This window comes from Corythoichthys intestinalis, chromosome 14 (genome assembly GCF_030265065.1).
Source record: "Corythoichthys intestinalis isolate RoL2023-P3 chromosome 14, ASM3026506v1, whole genome shotgun sequence".
Taxonomy (NCBI): Eukaryota; Metazoa; Chordata; class Actinopteri; order Syngnathiformes; family Syngnathidae; genus Corythoichthys; species Corythoichthys intestinalis.
In genome coordinates, this window is record NC_080408.1 from 7706451 (window position 1) to 7727231 (window position 20781).

At 38.7% G+C, this 20781-nt stretch overlaps 1 protein-coding gene across 2 annotated transcripts in view; it reads right to left on the reverse strand.

The window, feature by feature from the left end:
• kcnab1b (potassium voltage-gated channel subfamily A regulatory beta subunit 1b) overlaps window positions 1-20781 on the reverse strand; it is a 131189-nt gene that overhangs the window by 33909 nt on the left and 76499 nt on the right. For both annotated transcript variants that reach the window (XM_057857304.1, XM_057857305.1), the window contains exons 7-8: window positions 19569-19613; window positions 15793-15836 (exon numbers count right to left, since the gene is read on the reverse strand). In XM_057857304.1, coding sequence (XP_057713287.1) covers window positions 15793-15836; window positions 19569-19613 — 89 coding nt within the window. The remainder of the gene's footprint in view (window positions 1-15792; window positions 15837-19568; window positions 19614-20781) is intronic.

Sequence of the window (20781 nt, forward strand, 5' to 3'; positions counted from 1 at the left end):
GGAGGTTTAAGTAGTCGATGGAGTTGACTCCAACAAATTCCGTGCAGTTCGTTAGTCATCTATTAATTTCAGGCCTCCGGAGTGGCTAAACTAGCACGGGTCAATGGTGCCATCCTAGCATGCCAAAAAACAATATCAACATATTTAACACAGTAAAATAAATTCAAAATGTATATTGTTGTTCAAAATACTCATGTGGTCAAAACAATGTCACACAAAACTGCCGTAATTCATTTATTTCTGTGGGTGTGTTTTTTTTTTAAAGACGTGTATTGCGACCACAATAGAGGAGAGTGCTTGGCCACTCGTCCTCATGCTGCATTCAAGGAAGGTAGGAAGTCGGACTTATCCCACTCGGAAGGTACCAGTTGCGACCTCAAAGCGTTCCAGCAAACCTGGCTTCTCGTAAGCGGAGGAAAAACTACGGGTAAAGTAAATAGACCACACTGTAAACTGCCTTCTTTGGTTTTACTATTGATGGTCTGTTTTTTGACGGGCAGCTTATTTTGTCGAGTGACGTCTGATTGAAGCAACTCTGTACTTTTTTTTCTGACTTTGGGACTAGGGCCTCCCAGTTCGAGTGGTGTTCCAATGGTATTTTTCCTGATTGAGGGTGGAAAACTCAGACTTCCCACCGTCCTCAAATACAGCATCAGCCTACTGAGTCCTGACTGAGAACGGCAACATAGTAAAATGTGCACTTAGAGGCCGTGGAAACAGACAGAAGAAATGGGCAATTGAGAGTTTCTGCAAATTTCCTATGAAGAACGTGGAACAACACAAAATGTGGATACTTGCTGCTGGCTAAGACATAAACCCACCTGTGGAAAAAATATCACTCCGCTCTGCAGCTGGGTACCTAAAGATGTTGCTGTTTATGCTAGAGTTACTGACATGCAATGGTAAATTTTAATAACTTCATGCTGAAAACATAGCCATCACTATTGGGTGCATGGGATCTCATGCGTGCATACTGTATGTTGCTTTATTAGTGGCATGCTAGGACGGGCCCATTGACTGGCGCTAGCTTAGCCACTCCAGAGCCCTGAAACTAATAAATAACAACTGCACGGATTTTTAAAAAATTAACTCCACTGACTAATTAAACCACGCTAACTCGAAGATTAAGCTTAATGTCAAAAATTCCCCTCTGAAAAAAGATCCATAAGGTTTCCGACATCAATTAAAATTAACCTGAGATTTTCATATCTAAAGTATTTTTTAAGTCAGTGGTTCCCAAATTATTTTTTATATTAAATTATTTTCAGACTCCCTCACACACCCACGTGCAGAATAACGTTTGCGTACTTTGCATCTTTGCTAACATGTTGATTCGTCATCTGCTTTGCATTTAATGGTTAACCCTCTCATAAACTTCACCATGCTAGCAATGAAAATTTGTATACTGTATTTTTTACTTTTTTTGGTTTAACAGCCCTCCTTCGGCGGTGTTTTATGCACTGTCGTAAAATTATCTTAACATTTCTTAACTGTCATTCAAGAGTACACAATAGGTACAGCACTGCATATAAAAATAGGGTTCTTTAAATGCCTTGAATTAAAATCTGTAAAGGCCGTTTCAAACTAGCGGCACAAAGTTATCTATATGAACTGTTATTATTATACTGAACAACTGCCTATTTACATAACCACACTAAGACAAAGAAATTAAAAAAAAAAAAAACATTGAATTCCCGTGAGAGAAAAAAAATACAGAAACGAAGCATCATTTGTCCAAAGAGCATGAGTGCCCTCTACTGTAGTGTGAAAAAACAGTTCCTGGTTTGAATAGTTGAATAGTGAAAAGTTCCTTCATAGTTCCTATTATGAAATTAAAAGGATCATATCTCTGGCTTTCCATGGTCAATCGGGGCCAAATAAAAACTGGGAGAGAGGTGAAAATCCGCGCTTTTGAGTCATGTTGAGGGGAGTGCTCTATGTCAAATACTTCATATTTTACTGTGCTTTAAAGACGCCAAGTGAGTAAACAGGCCGGAGTGATCAAGAACGGCAAGCTTGAGTCTGATTGATGTTATGGAGTCATGTTATTATTAGAGATGTCCCGATCGGGTCCGATCACGTCATTTTCAAAGTATCGGAATCGGCAAAAAAAATATCAGACATGCCTTTTTTTAATATATATTTTTTAATTAAATCGTTTACTAATTGTATTTAACGTTACAGACATAATATGTTACACTCATCCAGAGTCTTTAGTTTAGGCTTAAGGTAGGGTTATCAAATTTATCCCGTTAACGGCGGTAATTAATTTTAAAAAAAAATTATCACGTTAAAATATTTAACGCAATTAACGCATGCGCTGCACGACCCACTCACGCATTGTCGCGTTCAATCTGTAATGGCGCCGTTTTACCTATAAATAGAGCTAAAAGGCAGCGTAAAATGAGTAGAGTGAATTTTGGCAGCCTTTGGAGCCTTTTTTTAATTGGCTAAAGCCTTACAATCCCTCTCCCTTCGATTAGAAATATTGTGGGAAGCAATGTGGGAAGAAAGGTAGTAATTGATCTTTTTCTTAACACCCTATGCTATTTCCCAACGCAGAGAAGATATATCAATTGGTACCACAACGCACAGTCATGGTTGCACTTCCCATCATGCATTTGGGCAGAGCAGTTAAATGGCTACAGTATCATTTACTGAAAGCTCAACAAATACACTAGATGGCAATATTTAGTCACAATATACAAAGTCACATTTATCCTTTAAGAATTACAAGTCTGTCTATCCGTGGATCCCTCTCAGAAAGAATGTTAATAATGTAAATGCCATCTTGAGGATTTATTGTCATAATAAACAAATACAGTACTTATGTACTGTATGTTGAATGTATATTTTCATCCGAGTTTTATTCATTTTTTTCTTAATGCATTGCCAAAATTTATATGATCGGGGAAAATTATCGGGAATGATTGGAATTGAATCGGGAGCAAAAAAAAAAAGCAATCGGATTGGGAAATATCGGGATCGGCAGATACTCAAACTAAAACAATTGGGATCGGATCGGGAGCAAAAAAACATGATCGGAACAACCCTAGTTATTATTGTTGTGACGTTTAATTGGTAAAACTGGTAGCGCTACTGTTGGCATCGCTGGCAAAAATAAAATGATAATAAGAGCTAATATGTATGTAACAACTAGCCTAAAGTGGAATCAGAGTAGTGGCTTAGTAAAACTATTCTTAGTACATTTTCTCAAAAAGTTACTCAAGTTATTGTCTCGGAGTAAATGTAACGCGTTACTACCAACCTCTGTTGTAGACGCAACAATATGTTTGTCTTGTACCATATTGGCCCGAATATAAGATGTGTTTTTTTGCATTGAAATAAGATTGAAAAAGTCTTATATTCGCGGTCTAGACGTTATACCCATTCACGACGCTAGATGGCGCCAGATATCATTGAAGCGATGTTCTGTCTCGATAGATCTCAGCTACTCTCAAATTTAACCAGTTGGTCTTATTTTATTGCAATGTTTTTCCTTATTCGGATTTGTTTCAAGACGACAGTTACAGTTAGACTTCACTTTGATGGTTCATGCAGTTATTGCAATTTTGTTGTTTTATCACAATAGATTGGTTTATTTACATTTCAAAAACCAGAAGCCATTCTTTACGAATGCGATCGCACTTTAGTTTACATATTTAAATGTTCAGATATTAAGATTTGAATGAGGCAAAATAACATGCTTTTTCTCTCAAATATATTGTTGTAATCATTTGTTTCAGATGTACTGTAATTGTTTTGTGTATAAAAAATAATTTGGTGATCAAAAAGTCTTTTTTCAAACTTGAGTCTTGAAAAAGAGGGGGTCGTCTTATAATCAGGGCCGTCTTATATTCGGGCCAATACGGTATAAACTGCCTCCAATTCACCCAAAAGAAAGAAAGATCGTGAAATCAAGTACCACTATGTCATTGTACAAGGGAATTATATGATGTGCCTCGGTTTGTCTTTGCCTGTAAAATTTTCAGATATTTTAGGAGTTATAGACTTTTCGGGCAAGGTTGGCTGTGAAGTTTTCATATTTCTGGCATTAAATTCTGTTCTTAGTGGTCGTAAAAAGGAATGTAAAAGCCTTAAATTTCACTTGTGGAAACTGGCATTTCTTTTTCTGACACGCGTGCTCATTTCTCTCACACGTATCTTTTTATGACATAACACACAAAGAAGCTATGAATTAAATAAAGCCTACTTTTGGAGTTCATCCTTCATTTTTTTAAAAAAAGATTTGCTCACATCTATATTCCAAATTCAAAGGTCCATTTGAATTTCTCACCCTAAAATGATTCTATATTAATATAAGTCAATTACGTTTTTAATGTCATTACTTTTCTTTGCTAATTGGCTGAGCGACATCAGTCGACATAATCCACTGCCCCACTTACAATACAAAGTTTCCAAATATGGTTTCTAGCTCACTATGTATCTAACATACTTATATTCTCCCACTTGAAAATATTAGAGAGGCCTGTAATTGTCAACATGGGTAAACCTCAACCATGAGAGACAGAATGTGGGGAAAAAAAACAGAAAATCACATTGTTTGATTTGTAAAGAGTTTATTTGCAAATTATGGTGGAAAATAAGTATTTGGTCTATACCAAAAGTTCATCTCAATACTTTGTTATGTACCCTTTGTTGGCAATAACGGAGGCCAAACGTTTTCTGGAACTCTTCACAAGCTTTTCACACTGTTGCTGGTATTTTGGCCCATTCCTCCATGCAGATCTCCTCTAGAGCAGTGATGTTTTGGGGTTGTCGTTGGGCAACACGGACTTTCAACTCCCTCCTCACCCCGTGGCGTCAAAATGATAACAAGAACGGTCAGCAAAAATCCGAGAACCACACGGGGGGACCTAGTGAATGACCTACAGGGAGCTGGGACCACAGTAACAAAGGCTACTGTCAGTAACATAATGCGTCGCCAGGGACTCAAATCCTGCACTGCCAGACGTGTCCCCCTGCTGAAGAAAATACACGTCCAGGCCTGTCTGCGGTTCGCTAGAGAGCATTTAAATGATCCAGAAGAGGACTGGGAGAATGTGTTATGGTCAGATGAAACCAAAATATAACTTTTTGGTAGAAACACAGGTTCTCTTGTTTGGGGGGAAAAGAATACTCAATTGCGCCATAACCACTGTGAAGCATGGAGGTGGAAACATCATGCTTTGGGGCCGTTTTTTCTGCAAAGGGACCAGGACGACTGATCTGTGTAAAGGAAAGAACGAATGGGGCCATGTATCGAGAGATTTTGAGTGAAAATCTCCTTCCATCAGCAAGGGCATTGAAGATGAGACGTGGCTGGGTCTTTCAGCACGACAATGATCCCAAACACACAGCCAGGGCAACAAAGGAGTGGCTTCGCAAGAAGCATTTCAAGGTCCTGGAGTGGCCTAGCCAGTCTCCAGGTCTCGACCCCATAGAAAATCTGCGGAGGGAGTTGAAAGTCCGTGTTGCCCAACGACAGCCCCAATACATCACTGCTCTAGAGGAGATCTGCATGGAGGAATGGGCCAAAATACCAGCAACAGTGTGTGAAAAGCTTGCGAAGAGTTCCAGAAAACGTTTGACCTCCGTTAGTGCCAACAAAGGGTACATAACAAAGTATTGAGATAAACTTTTGGTATTGACCAAATACTTATTTTCCACCATTTTTTCCCACATTCTGTCTCTCATGGTTGAGGTTTACCCATGTTGACAATTACAGGCCTCTAATATTTCCAAGTGGGAGAACTTGCACAATTAATGGTTGACTAAATACTTATTTGCCCCACTGTACGTAAAAATGTCCTCAACTCTTTGCCGCTTTACCGTCCTCTGCTTTTGTAATCGTATACACAGCAAAACTCACACTTGTTTGAAGGGGAAAGTTGGAGTAGCTGCTGTGAATGCTAATTATGTGAGTGAGAGCTGAGTCACTGTGAGAGGTGCAATGCGCAATGGGCCAAAAGACATGTTTGTAGGAGGATTGCGTTGGGGCTATAAGTCTAAAAGTGAAGTATTGTGTTGAAAGCAATGTGTCGCCTTCGACCCGTGGGTTCATTTCACCCTTGGGTGTCAGGGAATCCATATAGGTGATCATTCTCCTGTAGTTGTCTCGGATGCACCCAGTTTGGACTTTGAAGATACTTGATAAGTCTGATTTAAACTACCGTATTTTTCGACTATAAGTCATGGTTTGTGAAATTATTGACACATTGTAATATCATTTTAAATGTTATTTTTTTACACTAAACCGCAAGAAGGCAGTCAAGGCCTCTGTTTCAACATTGGTGGTAACTGATAAAACTGTAAAAACAACTGAAAAGGGATGAACAAAATGGCACCGAAAAGAAAATCATATTCTGCGGATTACAAGCTGCAAGTAGTGAAATATGCGACTGAAAACAATAAGTTTGGAGCGAGTTTCTTGTAAGGGACTGCCGAAATGTGGAGGTTACACTGACTAAAAGTGACACCAAGTTATGTTTGGCCTCAACATTGGCAGGGACGATATAACAGCATAACAAGCATGTACACTTTTTGCTGGGGACGGGATATTAATAAGACCAAACAGATTGGGGTGAATGGGGGTCAGGGCTACATTTCTCACGAATTTAAACCTAATTAATTGATAAGCTAAATGAGCAATGCAAAATAAATCTGTATTGACTTGTACTAACTTTCATGTGTATTGGTTCAGGTGATGCAACATTCGATTCAAACTAGTACTGCAATGATTAATCGATTAACTCGAGTAATTTGGTTAGAAAAAAAGATTTTAATTAAATTTTGCTGCTTCGAGTATTCGTGTAATTAAAGTGGCGTTGTAATGGTTTGTTTTGAAAGTCTTTGCATTTAGTTTTATTGATTTGGGTGGATACACTGCCCTCTAGTGGACAGTGAATATGAAATAACTAATTTCACATGGCTGAATCCAGTTACTCCCTGCAAAGACCAACATAAGCTAAGTTTTTGTTTAAGCTAATGTTTTCTTAATGTATTCGTAATTTAGTTTGTAGGTATATGTAGCCGTTTTTTGTTTTTTTTTGTGAATATGTGCTTGAAACATTTGTTAAGAGCATTGTAAAGAAAACATTAGCATTTTTTTTTAGTATTTACGCTAGCGGACTTTTGCTATTAAAAAAGCCAATTGTTCTTTTATTGTACTCAGATCCTGATTTATTTTTTTATACCATTCGAGCCTCAGCTCAGGTATTTTAATGTGCCTTAGCCAATTACTCGATTATTCGAACTAACTAGTTCATCGATTAATCAACTACTAAAATAATTGATAGCTGCAGCCCTAATTCAATCCTCTGTTTTCAAAAACTACTAAAACATTCAATAGTGCAAGTCCCTTAATTAAGAAAACGGGAAGCTATCCAAGAATGGGTCCACTTCTCGTGGAAACTGGACCCCTACACTTAAACTAAAGTATTGTAAAAGTGATTTGGGGGAAAAAAAGTAATGAAAAAAAAAGTTTAATGTCATGTAGGTTCATGCTCATGTTCATGTCAGTGTCCCCCTGAGGTAGACCCATACTTGGATACCTCCCAGTTGTTTTTTTTTTTCCCAAAAAAGGGACTTGTACTCTGAACACACTGCGTCACATTACCGCAACACACATAATGCAAACAATGATCCAAATGGGGGACGGCTAGCTTTACTTGGTTGTTCCTTGTGTAGGATGGCCTAATCACAACAGTTTTGTAGGTTAGCAAGTTCACATAGTTTAATGTTATGCTAACTGTGATACATGTCGGAATTTCAGTAACAGAATTAGAGGTGTTTCCCCCACTTCCAAAATATTGACGTCTTTTTACGTTACTTACAGTGGCTGCTGCTGGCCCAAAAAAACCTTCTAATATCCCTTCCCTTCGAAGGAGGTGGCATGTTGCCAACATGAATCTGTCGGGGCTGTGTGAGTGTGCGTGTGTGTCTGTTAGCGGGAGGGGAGGGGGGTGAAATAAAATAAAAACGAAAATTGGGGAGAAGAGGTAAACCTCGGTTTACTACATTTCTCACAGTTTAATGAACGTAAAAGTAGAAAACACATACAGGAGGACACTTCCCTCTAAGCAGCTTCCTACTCGAGTTTTGCCTGTTAGCAAGTTCAATTTAATGTTATGCTAACTCTGATTCAGATCGGACTATTAGTAGCAAAATTACTGGTGTGTCCCCCACAGGGGTGAAAGTGGGCCAGAACGGTCAGGAACGCAGTTCCGGTATAAGATTCAGGACCAGAACGCAGTTCCGGTATAAGATTCAGGGCCGGAATGCTGTTCCGGTATAAGATTCCGGTACACGGTGCTTTGATTCCGAAAATATGACGGCAACTGTCAAAACGCTATGTAAAAAAAAAAAAAAAAAAATTGTTTTAAATGCTAAGCTGCCACACATGGATTTCATCTCCAGGAAGAAAACAATCTACCAACATCAGATTTACATACATAAGTGTTAACAACAAGCATAATAAAGTGCTTGTGTAGCGTGACATGTGATCAGCAGAGAGATAGCTCTAATTGGTTCAAATGTGCATGTTTTCTGGAACAGCAAAAAAAAAAAAAAAAAAAAGGGTTATGAATTAATGCGACAAAAAAAGGGCAATGCAGCATATATGGATCAAATCTTTAAGAGCAACGAAAGAGTTGAGGAGGTTTATTTTTTCATATTTAGTTTTATTTGCTCTGATGGGGAGGTTCAGAACATAGCTGTCAATATGCACTTTGGACTTATATTTGTTCATTTATGTTAGGCTACTTATTCCTTTCCTTATGATTTAAAAAAGTCAATGTTTGCGCGATCTTCAAAATATATTCCATTTCACTCTGCATAATATAAGTCATTTGTACTTTTTTTTTTAATGAATGTATGTTACTTATGTCTTTGTTATAAAAAAAAAAGGAAATGTTTACATTAACTTCAATTTTAATATACATCCGATGTTCTTAAGTAGTTAAAATTGAGATTTGACATTTATTATGTGAGGAAATGAGGGAAAATAAAAATTAGGAGACGAAGGTTGGGGTTATTACTGTTTTTGTCAACTTTTATTTTGCAAATCATTGAAAAAATACAATTTTGAATGAAAATCAGTTTTTGTATGTGTTGTAGAAAAAACTGTGCTAAAACAGTTTTCTTTGCATTTCAGTCGTTTAAGAGGTTTGACCCACCCCACAAAAAATAAAAGTAAAAAAAATAAAATAAATGAATATAATTTCTGGTTCCGTTACGACCTTCACGTCGGGGAGTTCAGGCAAGAAATTCTAGCCACTTTCACCCCTGGTCCCCCACCTCCACAACTTTTTTACATTACTTACAGTGGCTGCTGCTGGCCCAAAAAATATTCTAAAATCCCTCCTCCTCGAAGGAGGCGGCATATTGTCGACATGTTTTCTGTGTCGGGGCTTTGTGGGTGTGCGTGTGTGGGTTCAAGTCATCAGCCAATCAAACGTGTCGGGGCTTTGTGGGTGTGCGTGTGTGGGTTCAAGTCATCAGCCAATCAAATGTGCGTTTAAGGGGGTGAACCTGCACATTCAGCACTAAAAAGGGATAAATGTAAGTCTGAACATAATGAAAATAATTCACTTAATAATGGTAGGGTCTATTCTATCCTTACAACATATGGGAAGACAATCTAAATTACCTACTGATGTGGGAAAATATTACATTATGCTTTTGTGATGTATGATTGCTTCTGTGACATAGATTGTAACAACTTCTATGGTTTTTCACCTTGTTCCCATAGTTAGGAGACGCGCTTGAGAATCTCACGAGATAACTTGTTTTGCACCATACTATTGGTTTACTACACGCCTGGGTCCCATAGTTACACGCCTGAGTCCCATAGAGATAACTTGTTTTGTACCCATAATATTTACCATTTGTTGGCATCTGTTGCAGCACAGCTCATCTGTCCCATGTGAAAAGCCCTTTTTCAAGGGGGCTGAACCAAAAGTAGCTTAAATGTTTGTGATTGGACGGGGCCGCGCCGCTCGGGGGCGGAAGTTGGCCTCTCCGCCTCCGAGGGGTGCGTCCTTACAAAACTGGACATTTCCGGGCGACCCGTGAGGTCCACCAGCGGGTCACGTACGGCTCGCCTGGCTTTTGTCCTTTTGATGCTTTACTGGAGGGTTGTTGGCTTCCCACTCATTTGTCACGGTAAGCGATTTTCATTTCTAAGGGACAACTAGTTGTGCTGTAACGTAACGCAGGGATTCTGAGATTGACAAACTCAAATCTAGCATCACGCTACCATTTGTTTGCTTGTTTTTGAAATATGTTTGCTTGCTTTTGTGGGATTGTAATCAATAAATCTCATTTATTCTGCATTTTCTAACCAATAAACATCGTCTATTGAGCAAAAGTGTGCCTGTTACTGATTCACCGCGAACCTGGAAATTTCGGAAAACACCTACATAACTGAACTCATGATATAATGAAAATAAGGTTACTGAAAAGTTGGTGGGGACAATTTGAGCATCCTGAAAAGTCGTGTTATGTCCCTATGCAAACCTACACCCTTGAACCAAGGATGAAGATTTCATTGAATTTAGAGATTTGGAGTGACTCTTTGGAAAACTTGTTAGCATTTTTTTCAAGCAGCAGGTGAAATAACAGTAGTTAAACACAATCAGTAAAATAATTGTACGCATTCATGCCTCAATTACCTCCAGAGCAAATGAAAATGAGACAAAAAAGATAATACTGCATAAATTATAGGAGTGTGACAAGATGTAACGCGATAGTTTGTAGCTCAAAAAGTTATTGACATGCTCCCACCCAGAACTAATCTGTCGTTTTAAAGTGGTGTCAATGTTTGAAAAAAAAAAGAAAATGAACTAACAGGTTGCTACCACAATCTTCCATTAGAACAGTGTCTACATTAGCTCACTGGCTGCCATTGACGGCAACAGACATCCAAATCATTTTGACTGGATTAGACGTCTTGCTCGTTCAATAGCACTGAAACTAGAGCATTTACAGCCAGACCGTCTTTCTTGGGCATCTACAGGTTATTTCCTTTTGATTTTGAGTCACTTCCTATTAAGCCTGAACGATATATCATTTAAACATCGCCATCGCGATGCGCGCGTGCGCAATTGTCCCATCGCAAGCACGTGCGATAGTTTTTATTTTTTATAATCCACATATGCCTTGCTTTCTGCTCTGCGCACAACCTCACACCCTCCCTCTCCCAGCCCTTTGTTTCTCTCAGTCACTGCGGCACTTGCTTATTAAAGTTAACGATGGCTTTGATCTGGCCAAAGAAGCCGGGCAGCAATCTGTCAATCATCGTTTAACTTGTCAAACAGTTTCTGCAAGGAATCCGCGCTGCAATGAATGTGTGTGTGTGTGGAGACGTTGGAGACGTATAAATCCCAGAAGTGATCATGAGGAATTTGAAATTTCTACATGTCACTCCAACTGTCACAGCTAAGGTAGATAAACAGAAGCATTTAATAAATAAAAACATTTAATAATAAAAGCATTTATCTACTACAGTACTTTATTCTTGTTCAAAAATGATTTGCTTGGACAATTATGTTTAAAACTGATCATAATTATGACATTTGAAGTGCTTGAAAACCATTTATTTATACACATTTTTAAAAATCACTTTGGGGGGAAAAGTGAGAAAAAAACATGTCTTATATGTATCTCTTTCCAACGCTAAATCTGAATAAATACATTGAGCACAAAAAACACACACACAAAAAAAAAAAAAAAAAAAAATTGGGGGGGGTGCGCTACTTCGCGGTTTTTCACTTATCGTGGCGGGTTCTGGTCACCATTAACCGCGAAAAATGAGGGATCACTGTACACTGTGGTGATGGTGAGTTATCCAAAGTCTTTCCAAACAGCTATTCAAGTCATCCAGTGAAAATTTCTTTTAAAAAAAAAAAAAACATTTGTTATAATATCGCAATATAATATCGCAATATATCGCAAACCCCCAAAAAATCGCAACAATAGTTTTTCCCAATATCGTTCAGGCCTACTTCCTATTCATTTGGGGGTCTTCTTGAGTCACTTCCTTTTCAGTAACCTAAAATCAACAGTAAGTGACCTGTAAATGCCTCGAAAGGAAAAGGACGTGACTGAAAATCACCAGGAAATGACGTGAAATGCCCCAAAATCATCTGATTGCCTGGCATTGGCTGTCACTGACGGCCATAGACGTCGAATCCATTTGAATAGGATCTTGCAAAATTGGAAAATTGGTCTTAAAAGTCCTTAAAAAGTGCTTGAGTTTGGACATGAAAAAGGTGTACTAACCCTATATCTTAGTCACGAGTCGTCCTAGGTGATACGAACCATTTTGCATTTTTTTAATGGTCAGTGTATGTTGTTTTAGACAATTATATCTTAAATAAAGCAAACTCAGAAGTGGAAATTTGTTTATTTTGTGTGTTAACAGGAGGTGCGGAGAAATGGCCATTCAGCGTAAATCAGAAATGCAGAGTTGAAAGGAGTTTTATTCCAGATGATATGGCATGACTAATAATTTTTGCTGTCAGTTCAAAAAACTCTCGAAGCGCGTAAAAGAGCTCCGCGCCACCTCTTATTTTGTCTTTGCCACTCTGGCAGCGCTGTGCGTGCTGGATTGCACCTGCGCTTTAGACACGCTAGATGCAAAATCCATCATTACAATTCGTCTCAGATTTGATATGGGACTCCACATTTCCCATGTTTCATATACCGTAATTTTCGGACTATAGGCCGCTACTTTTTCCTTCATTTTGAATCCTGCGGCTTATAGTCCAGTGCAGCTTATTTGTTGATTTATTTGGGTTAATAGGTGGCACTTCCTGTGACAGCGGCCTCATAAGACTGCCATAAGACTGTCATAATTGTCACATGACACTATCATAGGCGTAAATGACGTAATGAATTATGTCACTAACTTCATTAATATCCAGCTCGGATCTCTACATCCACTCAAAACAGATTATTTGCCAGATGACACATAATGACATCCGTCATAAGCATTCATTGATGCTCATGGCAGTATGATGTCATAATTATGATGGTCTTATGACAGTCTTATGGCCCCACTTCAAATAAAGTGTTACCAAATACCATACCTAGCAATTAATGAAACAACTGGAACAGTAATTGAAGAAATAATTAGCACAGAACACGAATTTTGATTGTTATTTACATCTGTAGCGCTGCAATGCATGCTAGGAGGCATGTTGGACGACAACAGTGTTGACAGCAGGTGGCAGCAGAGGTTGACTGTCTCCCCCAAGGGAGCAGTGATGGCCAAATGAAGCTTGTTGAAGCAATGAAGCTTTTCAACCAATTGGTTCATGGTGGTTCATTTGATTTTATGACAGTCTTATGATACCCCCGTCAAATATAGTGATACCGGTTAATATTTTTTGGTCTAAATATCCCATAATACAGTCAGAACAGCTGCGGTTTATGGTCCAGTGCAGCTTAACTATGAACAAAGGCTGTTTTTGTGTCAAATCTTCTTATAGTCCAAAAATGACAGAAGTTTGTTTTTCAACGTTAAATAAAATGTGTAAAAACGCAGGGAGGCCACTTGATATGGGACTCCACATTTCCCATGTTTCATATAGCGTAATTTTCGGACTATAGGCCGCTACTTTTTCCTTCATTTTCACTGTATTTTTACGGACTATAACTTGGCTTGCTAATTCCCATTAGCAGTTCTGGGGTTCCTGTCTATCCGTCCTGGGAGTGGATCTCTCCTGACTGTGGTACTCCCCAAGGTTTCTCATTTTTCTCCCAATTGACTCTGGAGTTTTTGGAGTTTTTCCTTGCCGGCATGGAGGGTCTTAAGGATAGGGGATACCCAGGACTGGAACTGTATCTATTTATCTTTGTTGCTTCATTTCTAATTGTGTATCATATTGCCTCTGTAAAGCCCTTTGAGACTTCTGTTGTGATTGAGGGCTATACAAATAAAATTGAATTGAATTGAATTCATTTTGAATCCTGCGGCTTATAGTCCAGTGCATCTTATTTGTTGGTTTATTTGGGTTAAAAGGTAACACTTTCTTTGACAGCGGCGTCATAAGACTGCCATATCACCGTCATAATTGTGACATTACACTATCATGGGGATTAATGACATTATGAATTATGTCACTAACTCCATTTATGTCCAGTTTGGATCTTTACATCCACTCAAAACAGATAATTTGCCAGATGACACTTAATGACATCTGTCATAAGCATTCATTAATGCTCATGGCATTGTCATGTAATAATTAAGATGGTCTTATAACAGTCTTATGGCGCCACTGTCAAAGTGTTACCAAATACCATAACTAGCAATTATTGAAACAACTGGAACAGTAACTGAAGAAATAATTAGCACAGAACAGGAATTTTGATTGTTATTTACATCTCTAGCGCTGCAATGCATGCTAGGAGGCATGTTGGACGACAGCAGTGTTGACAGCAGGTGGCAGCAGAGGTTGACTGTCTCCCCCAAGGAGCAGTGATGGCCAAATGAAGCTTGTTGAAGCAATGAAGCTTTTCAGCCAATTGGTTCATGGTGGTTCATTTGATTTTATGACAGTCTTATGATACCGCCGTCAAATATAGTGATACCGGTTAATATCTTTTGGTCTAAATATCCCATAATACAGTCAGAACAGCTGCGGTTTATGGTCCAGTGCAGCTTAACTATGAACAAATGCCGTTTTGTGTCAAATTTGGTGGGTGGCGGTTTATACTCTAGTGTGGCTGATTTACTTGGGTTAATAGGTAACACTTTCTTTGACAGCGGCGTCATAAGACTGCCATAACACCGTTATAATTGTGACATTACACTATCATGGGGATTAAGGACATTATGAATTATGTCAGTAACTCCATTTATGTCCAGTTCAGATCTTTACATCCACTCATAACAGATAATTTGCCAGATGACACTTGATGACATCTGTCATAATCATTCATTAATGCTCATGGCAGTGTCATGTCATTATCATTATGGTCTTATGACAGTCTTATGATGCCACTGTCAAATAAAGTGTTACCAAATACCATAACTAGCAATTAATGAAACAACTGGATCAGTCACTGAAGAAATAATTAGCACAGAAGAGGAGTTTGTTATTTACATCTGTAGCACTGCAATGCATACTAGGAGGCATGTTGGACAACAAGAGTGTTGACAGCAGGCGGCAGCAGAGAGTGACTGTCTCCCCTAAGGGAGCAATGATGGCCACATGAAGCTTCTTGAAGTAATGAAGCTTTGCAGCCAATTGGTTCAAAGCTTCATGGTGGTTCATTTGATCTTATGACAGTCTTATGATGCCGCTGTCAAATATAGCATTACCGGTTAATATCTTTTGGTGTAAATATCCCATAATACAGTGAGGACAGCTGCGGTTTATGGTCCAGTGTGGCTTATCTATGCTGTTTTTGTGTCACATTTGGTGGGTCGCGGCTTATAGTCAGGTGCGTCTTATAGTCCAAAAATGACGGTAGTTTGTTTTTCAATGCTATATAAAATGTGTAAAAAAGCAGGGAGGCCACTAACTCACCCAAATTAATTTTGCCAACCATTTGTCAACGATAACCTAGTGCTGAGACAAGTATGCAGTCATCGTTACTGAGATATACATCGAAACAGACAGGACATTAGTGCGCTGTGACTAGTACAAGTGTTTGAGAAGACACAGACAGGAAGAAAGACGAGGCGAGGAACGCAGATAAAAGAAGAAGATTAGGAAAGGGCAACAGGGATTGAAGTAATGGGGTGATGTGAAGGACAAAGCAGGAGGAGAGAACATCTGTTACCTTCAATAATGTGTTTTCTGTTGAGGCCTCTCTCTGTCTCAGCCCTGGAACACAAACGGAAAGAAATATCTGTGAACATAACTAAAAACAATAGAAATATTTTGTTGACGAACATTTTTTCACGAATATGACGAGACGATAACGAGCTTAAAACGTAACTCGGGACAGTAAAACACAACGAGACGGATGCCAAATTGCATCTGACGAGATGAGAACGTGACAAAAAAAAGCGCCATAGTTTCCATCATATACTCACAATCTATGATATTTTCTTATTGTATGTGTAGTTAGCCTGCATCATAGCAGTGTTTGGTTGTGTAAGTAATGTGACATGTACATGTCCTTTCATGTGTAAATTTACCCCAAACACACACACTCACCGGTGTCCTGTCCAGGTTGCAGGCTTGCTTGTTTGAAACATATGGTAAGATTTGTTTTCTTATCTTGGCAAGAGAGAATCATAGGCAGAGTTTGACTTTTGTGAGAAGAAGGGTGGGCAAAACGTTGATGACCCCGAAATGTAGTGTCAGCAATAAGATTAACTTACAATATATAATCATCACTTATGCATCGAGACACTGGGAGAATAGCTGTGCTAGCTAGCAAGCGAAGCTAGTATGACGACTGGCATGATTTTGTCACATTCTGCAGCTGGTCAGATTGTTTTGTTACAGAGCTGTAGGATGAGTTCCCAACGGCACACCTGCATGCAATTCCAGCTCATCAGCAGCGTCTTTAAACCGATCCTAGGCGGCTTGCCGAGATATTGACTTGCTGCCATTTGACAGTTTGTAAAGCCCTTTGTTGCTGGTTGCATCATTTCCTTGTTTTTTTTTTGTTTGACTGCCTCTCACTGTGGTTTTTCCTCAGGTTTTTTTTTTAGGGCTGTCAAACGATTAACAATTTTAATCAAGTTAATTACAGCTTAAAAATTAATTAATCGTAATTAATCGCAATTCAAATCATCTCTAAAATATACCATATTTTTCTGTAAATTTTTGTTGGAATGGAAAGACAAGACACAAGACGGATATATATATTCAACATACAGGAAATAAGTACTGTATTTGTTCATTATAACAATAAATCAACAAGATGGCATTAACATTATTAACATTCTGTTAAAGCGATCCATGGCTGTGTGTTTGGGATCATTGTCATGCTAAAAGACCCAGCCATGTCTCATCTTCAATGCCCTTGCTGATGAAAGGAGATTTTCACTCAAAATCTCTCGATACATGGCCCCATTCATTCTTTCCTTTACACAGATCAGTCGCCTTGGTCCCTTTGCAGAAAAACAGCCCCAAAGCATGATGTTTCCACCCCCATGCTTCACAGTGGGTATGGTGTTCTTCGGATGCAATTCAGTATTCTTTGTATCCTTTCTCCTCCGAACACGAGAACCTGTGTTTCTACCAAAAAGTTCTATTTTGGTTTGATCTGACCATAACACATTCTCCCAGTCCTCTTCTGGATCATCCAAATGCTCGCTAGTGAACCGCAGACGGGCCTGGACGTGTATACTTTCTTCAGCAGGGGGACACGTCTGGCAGTGCAGGATTTGAGTCCCCAGCGGCGCATTGTGTTACTGATAGTAGCCTTTGTTACTGTGCTCCCAGCTCTCTGTAGGTCATTCACTAGGTCCCCCAGTGTGGTTCTGGGATTTTTGCTCACCGTTCTTTGTCAGGAAATGCTGGGCGGGCAGGTGTGTGTGGATCCAAACGCAGGAAAATTGAAACGAGGCAAAAAAAAAGGTGGTGCAAAAAATGAGTTAATTAAGGCCGACAGAAAAAACAACCTACAAACCAAAACTGAGGTGATCTCAAAAAACACAGTAGCAAACGAAACTCAGGTTACTAACAAAAGGCTGGGTATCAAAAAACTTGCTTGGAACACGAGGGCTTGGATAGACATCGACTTTGACGCGACATAGACATTGACGATGACGCATCAAGGACTGAAAAGAAACTGGGATCTTATATACACACGCAGACAAAGGGTAACGAGACAATGAGGAACAGATGGCTGACACAGGTGGACGCAGATTGGAGGATACACAAGGAGCGGTACACCAGGTGAAATCAATGGCAATTACAAGGACACACTAGGAGGGAATCAACACAAAACCTAAAAGTTCTTGTTATCATTTTGACGCCACCAGGTGAGATCTTGCATGGAGCCCCAAATCGAGGGAGATCATCAGTGGTCTTGTATGTCTTCCATTTTCTAATAATTGTTCCCACAGTTGATTTCTTTACACCAAGCGTTTTATCTATTGCAGATTCAGTCTTCCCAGCCTGGTGCAGGTCTACAATTTTGTCTCTGGTGTCCTTTGACAGCTCTTTGGTCTTGGCCATAGTGGAGTTTGAGGTGTGACTGACTGATGTTGTGGACAGGTGTCTTTTATACCGATAATGAGTTAAAACAGGTGCCATTAATACAGGTAATGAGTGGAGCCTCGTTAGACCTCGTTAGAAGAAGTTAGACCTCTTTGACAGCCAGAAATCTTGCTTGTTTGTAGGTGACCAAATACTTATTTTCCACCATGATTTGCAAATAAATTCTTAAAAAATCAAACAATGCGATTTTCTGTTTTTTTCCACATTCTGTCTCTCATGGTTGAGGTTTACCCATGTTGACAATTACAGGCCTCGCTAATCTTTTCAAGTAGGAGAACTTGCACAATTGGTGGTTGACTAAATACTTATTTGTCCCACTGTACATTATCTGTTTGAAAAATAATTTTGACCCATTTGAAAGTTTTTAGGATTCGTGTTCATTTCAATCAATGTTTTGTTTTTATTGCTTTGCAACTTTTATAGACAAAATTTTAACGGCTAGGTCTTTATATTTAAAGGGGAGGTTCAGAATTTTCGAAATGAAGATTAATGTTTGAGTTTAATTAGTCGGTGGAGTTGATTTCAACAAACTCCATGCAGTTGTCAGTTATTTGTTAGTTTCAGGGCCCCGGAGTGGCTAAGCTAACGCGTGTCAATGGTGCCTGCTTAGCATGCCAATAAAACACGATATTATCAGATCTAACATAGTCAAATAAATTCAAAATGCAGATCATTGTTCGAAATACACATGCTGCCAAAACAATGTCACACCAAACTGCCGTAATTCATTAAATTCTGAAGGAGTATTTATTTATTTTTTTTAGATGCCACCACAATTAAGACGAATGCTTTGACCACTCGTGCTCAGTCCGCTAGAGTCCCTTTTGTTCCCACAAAAAAAAAAAAAAAGAAAAAATAACAGTGGTGAAAAAGCTGATGCGATATCATTCCGCCCTGCTTGCCTAGACAGCTTGTTCCCTGCAAACTTATTCCAATTCATAGCAGAAGGATGAAAACAACTAGTTTTGTTCTGTATATTAGCTGTTTTTTTTTTACAATATCATACAATGATTTCCTGACCCATGCATCGATAATGGCTGTATCACCATATCGTGAGATGGCCATTATCGTGAACCTTGCATCGCAAATCATATTGTATCATGAGGTACCGAGAGGTTCCCGCCCCTAATAAAGTATGTTGTTCAGAAGGTGTCAATTGATTCATTTCAGATTGATGGTAAGCATGAGTAGAATATAATGGTGTGTTGAGATGTGAGATTACGTGACTAGCAATGCAACTAATACAGGTTGAAATAGAAAAAAAGAAAGAAAAACAATCCCCATCATGCTTGTTTTGCTTGAGGTGAATGTTCTTTCATGTGCATCTTGTTGATGGTGACGGTGAGGTAAAACACACACAGAGAAAAACACACTTACTTTCCTCCCCAGTAGAGTTTTGTGGTGATCACTAGACTGGATCGCCTGAGGGAAGACAAAAGACAATTTTGTAGGGTATGAACATTTGATTTGAAATTTCTCTTAAATTGGGGCTCCAACACATCTGCGTATTTTGTTCTCACTGTTTTAGCACCTTCTTTTATAGTATTTTTAGTCTACATTTATTTTTAAGCACATACTATGACTAATTCCTGGTTATGCAAAGCGATTGAGTATAATTTTTTTTTACAGGTGAACGTTGTATAAGTACAATGGAAGACTGAGTGATACAGCAGTTAAACATACTTTAACTACCTTTTCAATGAGTGAGAATGAGTTATGAAGATGGTTAATGGTCTTTTCGATGTAACCTGGAAGCACATAAAAACAGCGCGTGCCCAAAAAAAAAAAAAAAAAACATCACCACTTCACTTCAGCAAAAGTTTCTTGTATTGGATTGTAATTATTGCAACCATTAAATTTTAGCTGGCTGCAAGCTACGGTTTGTTAACCCTGTTGTGTTTTCGGGGAGGGCTAAAACTCACTGCTATATTAAATTTTAAATATAGAGGCAATTGTGTACTACACACCACACAAGCCTATAGCAAACAGTGGTATGAAAAAGTATCTGAAGGTTTTGGAATTTCTCACATTTTTGCATAAAATCACCATCAAATGTGATCTGATCTTTGTTAAAATCACACAAATGAAAAAACAGTGTCTACTTTAACTAAAACCACCATAACATTTACTGGTTTTCATATTTTATTGAGGATAGTATGCAAACAATGACAGAAGGGGGGAAAAATAAGTAACAACACAATCATATTTACTAGAGATGTCGGACCCGATCAATCAGAATGCCGATCGATCGGGTCCGATCACGTCATTTTCAGTATGGGAATCGGCAAAAAAATATCGGCCATGCCTTTTTTTAAAAAATTAAATCGTTTTCTAATTGTATTTAACATTACAGACATAATATGTTACATTCATCCAGAGTCTTTAGTTTAGGCTTAAGGTGGAGTTATCAAATTTTGCCCAATAACGGCGGTAATAAGTTTTTTTTAAATGAATCACGTTAAATAATTTAACGCAATTAATGCATGCGTTGTACGACCCACTCACGCATTGTCGCGCTCAATCTGTAATGGCACCATTTTACCTATATAGAGAGATAAAAGGCAGCTTAAATAAGTAGAGTGAATTTTGG